Genomic DNA, 9,338 nt, shown 5'->3' on the forward strand with positions numbered 1-9,338 from the left:
AGAAAAAAAAAAAAAGCCGTGGCTTGGCCCCCGACACACAGCTGATGGATGAGAGGCACAAATCCCAGAGTCTGTTGCCAGGCAGGCAGAGCGTGTCCTCGGAGAGCATGAGTGAGTGCGGTGGAGAACGGGGGCCCTTTTCAGTGAGCCTCTCTGCCTGAGAGAAACCCAACGCTGTCACGACCCGCCGGGTCACGTGTGAGTCGTACATGGCAAGAGCTTAAGCCCCCCCGATTGTTAGAAAGCACATGAGGCTGTATTGAGTCAACCTGTTGAAATGAGGCGAGGAAATATTTTGTGCCGAATCATGATTTTAAAAAAATAAAAAAATATGAGGAGCATCACCGTTTATTCACTCAAGTCACTCGAGGACATGAATGCTCCTGCAAATCCTCATAGATTTCCATTTTTTTCCCTGAGCATTTCCCAAATGAATCAGCTCCAAGTGCATGGGGATGAAATGCGAGCCGTTCACAACAACAAATCATTCTGCAACACTTCTGCCTCGGTGTACCTTCAATCAATGCTCACACCTCCGCTAAGCAACACACCTGGGAACCGGTGATAAATATAGCCCACGCCAACCTGTTTGCTATTTTCTGCAAAGCAGCGTTGACAAGAGAGCGCGCAACAATGAAGAGAGGGCTGAGTCTTCCCACTCAGACAGCGCATCCAGGCAGAGTAGGCGAGTCGCAAGCCTATACACTGTGAAGTGTACGTGAAAGCCAATGTGAGTGTGTGCCGGTGTCTTCGAGTGTGTGTGTGTGTATGAATGTCTGTGTGTGTGTGTGTGTGTGTGTGTGTGTGTGTGTGTTTTGTAAGTGTTTGAGTGTGAGTGTGTGTTGGGTGGAGGGAGAAGGGGTGGATCAAACCAGTTACCCTTGAATGCCCAGTTTGGAGTAAAGGTGCTCTTTACATGACAAAATTATATCTGATGTGACCGCCTGGCTTGCCTGGCTATGAGACCCCAGCCGTGATAAATGCAATCACTGAAGCCTCCTCAAACAGGAAAGGTTAGAGCGGCGCTGAACTGTGTATAACATCCCAGGCCTGAGCAGAATGCCTAATGTGGTGGGAGCCGCAGACTCCTCCCGGCTACCTGATATAACTACAGCTATTTTTAACCGTTACTATAAAAAAAAAATAACATGGCGCTGACCTTAGATTCTTTCACTGAAAAGCAAGCAAATAAATAAATAAATAAATGAAATAAATAAATAAAGTCAACAAATCGGAAGAGAAACAAGTGCATCAGTTTGGCTCAGCGTGGATCAGGGTCTCTGAGGGGAAGCAGACATCTTTCTTAAAGCAAAACATTAAAAATTAATAGACAATTAAATGCAGGCTTTTAAATTAATTGGACTTGACTGTTGTTTGAAAGCGGGCAGAGGCTGTCTCCTGTGTTTTGCTAAGGTGTTTCAAAGGGAAAGTTGGGAGTACATAAATCAATCCTTAAATTATTAATGGAAAAGTCATTTAGATTACATGGCTGGATTAATGTGAGCGTTTTGCGCAGTGATGGCTGCTTGATCGATACATTTCATTTGGCCCTCTTGAATAGTAGCTGCTGTCATGTACAGGAACTGTCGGCCGGGAGAGACAAACGGCATCAATCCTAATTCAAATCACAAAGTTCTTCTGGACCAGGAAGCAAATGCAAATCAGTATCACTGAGTTTTTATCTAAAATAAATAGGACAATTTCATGCAGTTTAGCGAGCCCATCCTAAGCTACTTTTCATTTGCACAGAAAATGGGTTTGATGAAGCATAACATTGGTGTGCAAACACCTTTATTACCTTCGCCAGCCTTGAAGAGATTTTTAATCTTTCGCGGTCTATCCCTGAATGCCTGATGCACTGAGATACCCAGACTTCATAATGCAAGGTTGTTAAGTGGAGAAAAGGATTCCTAGTCTCAAAGAGGATTATTATTCATATTGCGATGTTACTTTGGCAAGAAGTGTACTTTCTCAGCAGTTGACTCACTTGTATAGATACACAGATAAGCAAACTGAGCCTTCTTCTTCTCCTCCTCTCTCCCTCTTTCTCATTCATCACTCGTTGTATCTCATTCTCTCCTTTATCTGTCCATCTCTCTTTCCACTCCATTTCTTTCTCTTCTCTCTTTCAACTCTACCTGGTCACGCTCTTCTCGCCTCATCTCATCTTCTCCTTCCATCTCTCTCTCTCTCTCTCTCTCTCTCTCTCTCTCTCTGTCACCTGCAGAGACTCAAGGAGCTGAAGCAGAGGGAGTTTGCTCGCAATGTGGCCTCCAAGTCCAGGAAGGATGAGCGGAAGCAGGAGCGTGCTCTGCGTCGGCTGCACGAGCTGGCGGAGCAGCGGCGGGAGGTTCACTGGTGGGTGGCAGCCTCCTGCCTTATTCATAAAAAAAAAAAGATCTCGACATCTGTGCCACACACACGCACGCACAGACAGAGAGAGAGAGCAATGCTGCTGCCACCGCTGTTGCTTGCTGTCGCTCATTCGCCAACTAATAGCGCTGCTTGCTACGTGAAGCTCTCTTAGCTGAGTTGACTTCCTCCATTTGAGAAAGGGATGTGGGGAGATGTTCTGAGCAGATGCTGATGTTTGTTTGCGTTTTGTCTTTCATCTTTTTTCCCTCTCTCTCTCTCTGTCTGTCTGTCTCTCACTCGCTCACTGGCTCTGGCTCTCTTTCTCTCGCTCTGTCGTCTCTCTTTTGTAGTGCTCCGGGGAGCGGCCCCATGTTTAAATCCACCACGGTGGCAGTGGAGGCAGGTCTGAGGGACCCCTGCGGTGACGGATCCCCCGAGGAGGTGCAAGGACTTGCTGTGCCGGAGGCAGGAGGCCAGACTCACAACTGCAGCAGCAGCAGCGTCAGTGGCGGCGGCAGCAGCAGCAATGCTTCAGGCCCGGCGGCTGGCAGCAACAATGGCAAGCTGCTGCCGTGGCCCCACGCGGCCAGGCAGAAGAAGCCCGCGGGCAGCCGCCGCAAGATCGCCTTCTCCTTCTCCTTCCGGAAGAGGGCCTCCGTGAAGCTGGAGTCGTCCGCCGCCGTGTTCTGCGAGGGCGCGCAGGAGGAAGGGTCGGCGGAGCGGCACCGCAGACAGAGGCTCCGAGCGCCCCTCGTCGAGCTCGACCTCCCCGGGTCCCCCGGCGACGAGGCGGCGGCGGCGGCAGCCGGAAAGGCGCTTAATTGCGAGGAGACGATTTACTGCATCGGCACGACCCAGCGGGCCCGTTTCGCTCCGGAGAGCGGCGGCGGCGGCGCGGAGAGCGAGGGGTCATCTGATACGCCGGTGGGCCGAGGGACCCCGCGGCCCGCTTCAGATCTGTGCGCTCTGCTCGTGTACTCGGAGGACGTGGCCGGGAGCCCTTCCGTCTCCCAGATAGCCGGCTCGCCTTTCGCTCTCGGCAGCGTGGACGTCGCGCTGGACTCGGAGGACTCTGCCAGCGAGAGCCTGAAAAGCTGCGACGCCGCTAACGGGGGAGGGGAGCTCAAAGAGCAAGCCGTCGCCGCCGCCGCCACCGAGCAGCCCGTGTCGGAGGAGAGCGGCCCTTTGAGTCAGAGCACCTCGGACGTGTGCGGCGAGGCCGACCCCTCTCACAGGGGTCAAGCGGCAGAGGAGGGCCATCCTCTAAAGACCCCCTTCACAAAGCCCAGTCAGCCTTTTTTCTCCGTGCGGAGCCGTGACGGTAATACCATTTTCCAGTGGCCCTCGGAGATGCTAACCTTCACAAAAGCCGGCCCGCCCTTGTCCTACAGCTGCAACCCGCTCCATTTTGATTTCAAGGGGTCACACAATCGAGCGCCTGGCGACCCGAGGCAGGACGCCGAGACCAAGACGGATGAGGAGTCCTCCATCAGCTCGGTCTCGGCCAGTCGGGGGAAATCCATAAGTCCAGACAAGCGTATTGAAGAGGGCACGTTCGGTCTGGACCACGGTCCCGCCGGAGAGGCCGAGGCGAAATCGCGAAAGTGCCACCAGCACGCCAGCGACACGGAGAGCTGCCTCGGACTAAAAATACACGCGCGGTGCAAGTACTCCAAAGAGCGGTCGCACAGCCAAAAGCGAACGGACGAGAAACTGAGGGTCAGGGACCGACGCCATTACCGGAACCACAACAGGAAGAAGCGGCGACGGCGGCGGAGAAAGAGGAGGGTGCAGCGTCGCCACCAGCCCGAGAGCTACGGCGACGGCAACGCACCGGAGAAGTGCAGGAGATTCCAGAAGCGCGTCGCATCGCCGGACGAGTGGTGTCGGGGGGAAGCGCCTGATAGCCAATTTCAAGCTGGCACTTCAGCGCAAGTGCAGCATCCGTTAGAAAAGTCAAAGCAATCAGCTCTGAATCAGGCGGGAGACAGCTGCAGCGGGGCTTCCCTCGCCGAGAGGCCGCCAGGCGGGGGGCCGGGCACAGCAGGGGGCATAAACGGCCCAGCGGGCGACCCGAGCCTCTCTGATAAGGGCTGGAAGGACGCCGAAAAGGTGGCGGTGGGAGGCAGCGCGAGCAGCCCCGGTTTCCCATCTGCCCGCCTGACGTGCTTGACGGGGAGCGGGTCGTGCCGGCATTCCGACGTGCCGATCCGGTCGCCGATCGCGGGCTTCACACGCCGGAGTGACGGGCTGCCGCTCGGCGCGGGCGACGCTGTCGGCAGCATCAAAGCCCTGTGGCGCATCCGGCGTCTGAAGAGGAAGCGCAGCGCCTCGCTGAGCGACGTCGACGCCATGCGCTCGGATCAGGTGACGCGCGCCACTCTCGGAGTGCCAGGCAGTCAGCCGAGCGGGCGGGAGCAGGGACACGAACATCGGGGCTCGTCCGACGAGGAGGCCTCGTGTTGCGAACACGGAAGATGCAGAAAAAGAAGAAAAATCTCCCGCGTCGCAGACCAGTCTCGCGACCCTGCTTACAAGGTACCCGTCGCTGAAAGCCTTGTTCCGACTGACCGAAGCACGAGCGACGTGAACCCAAGCGTGAAAAGCCCGCTTCTAAAAGGGCCGGGCGACTTGGGGAGCGCGGGCTCAGACAAAAGCTCATGCAGTATTGATGATCAAAAGAGCTCTGTGGTCGACGCGCCGGCCGAGAGCTCCATTATCCCTGACCCGGGTCAGCGCGTGGCAGATAGTGACCGACGGATGGGGAACCCGTCTGGCCTTCCAATCAATGAGCCGCGCCACGCCACTCCTGACGATTCCCCCGCTCCTCCTCCTCCTCCTCCACCTCCTCCCACGCAGCCCGCCGAGCGGAGAGATCCGAGTCCCTCGGAAGTCACGGGAGAGACTCTCACCGCCAGGTCTCGACATGACAACTCGGCAGTGGAGGAGCACTCTAACAAGCCGGCACTGGCAGCAGGAGCAGCAACACTGGCAGCAACAGCAGCAGCAGCAGCATCAGCGGCAGCGGCAGCCCAGGTCTGCCTGTCAAGAGCGAGAGAACAAGAGTCGGCGCTGGCAAGGTCTGGAAAGGCCGGCCTGGACAAATCGTGTCAGCGCGGTGGCGGCGGTGGCCACCCTGCGGCGCAGCCCCCGAGGTTTCACCTGTCTGCCGGCCGGGCCGAGGAGGAGAAGCCTGGCCGCGAGAGCTACCGGACCACCGGCGGCTGCGGCAGCAGTCCTTTCCACGGCCCTCCTCCTCCTCATCCTCACCCCCCTCCTCCGCCTCAGCTGTCGTGCTTCCAGCACCCGTCTGACAGCATGGAGAGGCACTGCCTCCTACAGATTCAGACACACAGACAGGTGCTCCACCACCACCACCACCACCACCAACACCACCAGCAGCAGCAGCAGCATCAGCAGCAGCAGCATCAGCAGCAGGTGTTCCAGGCGACCAAGCTGAAGCCCGTGCTCCAGCAGCCCCAGCCTCTGGCCGTGCCCTCCCCCGTCCACCTCCACCAGGTCCACCTGCCCTCGCCCGGCTCCATCACCATCCGCCACACCATCCTCCAGCACCACCACCACCACGCCACCTTCCTCCCCCCGGCTCAGCATCACCACCACCACCACCCCCACCACGCGCCTCCCCCGCCTGCGCCTCCCCCTCCTCCGCCACCTCCTCAGCTCTTCCCGCAGGTGCTGCCAGTGACTCGCCTGCCGCTGGGAGCGGAGATGTGCCAGCCTGGTGCCCCTGCTTTCATGACTCAGCCCCAGGTGTCGGTGGTTGGCCCGCCCGGCATGCACCCGATGGCGGTCACCTTCCATGCCCTTCCCCGGCCTGCCATGTTCCCCCAGATGTTGCCCCCGCACCCGGCGGTGATCCCCCTTCAGCCTCTCTTCTGACACCGGACTCACCTGTGTGTCCAGAGATTCCATTGTGTTCGTAGCAAGTCCAGTCACCAAGCTTAGTGCGCTACCCCTTGTTAGAATGGCAACCATAGCATAATAGGATCTGCAGAGAGAGAGAGAGAGAGAGAATATTCGACATGAGTAGTTTGTCAGTGCTTTAAGGTTAGAGGAGAAGAGAAATATTTGTGTAACATTATTGCACCTAACTTTTCTGGCTTCAGTAACAACAACAAAAAAAAAACTGGAGCAATGTTTTATTCAACAACACGGCTGTTAATTAGGTTTGAGACCTGTTTTAGCAACAATTCATTCTGTGTTGACTGAGGATAAGTCACATGTAGGTCACATTTGAATACCGGCACTGTAGTTTAAAATTCTAAACAAAATATCATGATGATTCAAGCTAATTGGTGATCTCAATGTAAGCACAGTAGTAGGTCTCGATACAACCCCCCAAATATTTTAAGCGGGCGTCCCAGTTTCCAAAGCAAAGGACAAGAAAAATGGTCGAAATACATACACACAATGAGCTATACAGTGTAGACTTAATGTGCAACCTCTCCACGTGATCATCCACCTGCTAGTGCGAACTGTGCAATGCCATTCACTGACTGTGTATTACAGTAAATGTATGGATGTGATCGCCAATTATCAGTAGTGAGTCAGTTCTGTGCTAGAGAGGGTGAGTTCGAGGTCTGCTTGCCTGTAGGCTTTTAGATGGTCACACAGTACACACCACTTAGTGGTTGTTGCTGCAGCCACACACTACACACACACAACGATAGAGAGCTTGCTTTTCCTTGTCAGTGCGAGTGGGTGTCTTGATGCGTCGGTTGGTGTAGCTTCGTAGGACGTTGGCGTGGTGCTGATTGGCACCGTTCCTGCAGTGTGGCAGAGCTAATGCCCATTAGAGGTACAGTAGATGGCATGACGACCGTTAGCAAAGGCGGCATAGTTAGCAAAGGCGGCACTTGCACAGTAATCCTGCAAGTTAGAGTCAAGTGATGTTTAATGTATCGCAAAACGTGATAAGTGATGACAGTAGGACATTCACTGAGAATGAGTGATGATGGGGAAACAAAACATAATGTGGTCAAACAAAATATGTATCATAGTTAGAATGGCCTCTATATGGGTCAGAGACGTACTTTAGCGGGGTAGATATGGATTTCAGTGACCTACTTTGGCTGGCCAGTTTGATCCATAGTGGAATCTTCGCACCAACACAACAGGTTAGGTATTAACATGAAAGTTGCATTTATTATACGTTTCTTAACATCTTGTGCTCATCACTATTTTGTTGTTTTCTGTAAAAAAAATGTGTTGTCGTGTGCAGCCTTATTCCACTGGCAGTCCCACCATGTAAGCAAATGAACAGCATTATGTTTAATGGGGAGCAGTTGTTAGTTCAGCATAATTTTGATGCCTGGCGAAGTGGATAACAGGAAAGCTGGTGCACTGATAGTTTGTTCTCAGCTGACAGAGACTCAAAGGTGTGCCATAATTCAAAATGTAATACCTGTTTCCGTACGTGCTGAGTGGACCCTTTCCATATGTGTTTATTTATTTCGCTTTTGTTAATTGACTGAGGGTGTTGTTATTGGGCATAATCCAACAGTACATAGTTTGGTTCCCTGTTTTCTCAGATACTGTAGACTTTTAATCCGATAGAACACCCTAGACATTATAAGCTTTAAGGCTGTAAATGCAATACATATGAAATTAAAGTTGTTCTGAAGCACAAAATACTATTAAGTGCTATTTTGGAAGTGAATGTTTACACATACCATTCAAGTCACCTAAAAAATGTTTTAGTATACTCACTTAGTATGTTGTAGTATACTACTCGCTTAGACCAACATAATAGATTAATTGAAGCATTTATCGGAGTTAATTTGAAAGATCACAGTGAATTCTCTCCTCAAACAGTGAATTAGTCTGTATTCACTAAACGCTGTGATCCGTAGTCTTTGAAAGGTTTGTCGAATTCCCAAATGAATTGCTTTTTTTTTTTTTGTTGAGATACGAGCCAGTGAATCCATCTTTTTTCTTTCTTTTTTTCCACTCCTCCTTCTGCTGGCTCATTAGATTTCAGTAGGTTAGACACCAGGCTCAAATATAGCATGTGGCAGCATCCTGGCCACCTCAAGACAGTATCAGTGTCAATTGCTCAGCTATGAAGTGAGTGCCAATTATTTCATGTCAAATATAACCAAAATAAGAAATAAAAGAATCCTTGCTCTTGCTCCTTGCTTGCATCAGACAACTGTCCAAATAAATGCCATTGTCCAAGCAAGAAGCCGTTTTCTTGCTAAATCTGTAAGTCTCTAAACAAGTCAGAGGGAGAGTATACAGACTACAGCTGATAATCTTTGTTCTGATAGGAAAAAAAGGGCAACTGTTTGACAATGGAACTACTGCATGGGGAAAGCTCGTAGGGTTGATATTGCAAACGTAACTCATTGTCAATGGAGATCTTGTACAGATGACTGGAGCCTGTTGGTGTCTTGCCAGAAAGACTTGTTATAATCTGCAGTTATGTGTAACATAAAAAGCAAGCAAGCATTTAAAATGGTCTTCTTCATAAATCTGCACCTCTAGTCCAGATCTGCATTACATTGTGTGAATGCACAATTTTAATGTATTTTAGTACATTCAACTTGCTTTCAAGACCTGTACATGGTGTAAATTAGCAATGTTTATAATTCATGTAAGATTTAATGTATATGTAAATACGTTCCTGTTTTTATTGTGCAATGTACCCTATATGTATGAATTATTTAGATAAGACAAAGCCAACTATGTTTTTTACGCCAATTTGCCAACCGAATGATGTTAAAGTAATATCTAATAAAAATAGACAAATGACTGGCTTTCTCTTGTGTGTTCCTTTCGGTTCTCGCAAACATTCAAAGGGTTCTGGGTCCCTTCAAGTTCTCTCACTGGTACCCATGTGTAGACACTTTAAAAGACATCTGTTTCAGGAGTACACACAGAAGACTCCATTTCTCTTTGATTATGAAAGAGCTTTTGCTTTGGTTTTGCCATGGCAGAAAACAGCCTCTATAAATCTCTCA

The 9,338-nt window shown here is 51.3% G+C and overlaps 1 protein-coding gene across 1 annotated transcript in view; it reads left to right on the plus strand.

Moving 5' to 3' along the window:
* The window catches only part of znf804a (zinc finger protein 804A), a 31,182-nt gene extending 22,065 nt beyond the window's left edge, over positions 1-9,117 (plus strand). Inside the window, exons 3-4 of the mRNA XM_062533628.1 lie at positions 2,228-2,358; positions 2,706-9,117. Of these exons, the coding sequence (XP_062389612.1) occupies positions 2,228-2,358; positions 2,706-6,255 (3,681 nt within the window). The 3' untranslated portion in view covers positions 6,256-9,117. The remainder of the gene's footprint in view (positions 1-2,227; positions 2,359-2,705) is intronic.
* Positions 9,118-9,338: the final 221 nt, after the last annotated feature.

This window comes from Sardina pilchardus, chromosome 4, assembly GCF_963854185.1.
Source record: "Sardina pilchardus chromosome 4, fSarPil1.1, whole genome shotgun sequence".
Classification (NCBI taxonomy): domain Eukaryota; kingdom Metazoa; phylum Chordata; class Actinopteri; order Clupeiformes; family Clupeidae; genus Sardina; species Sardina pilchardus.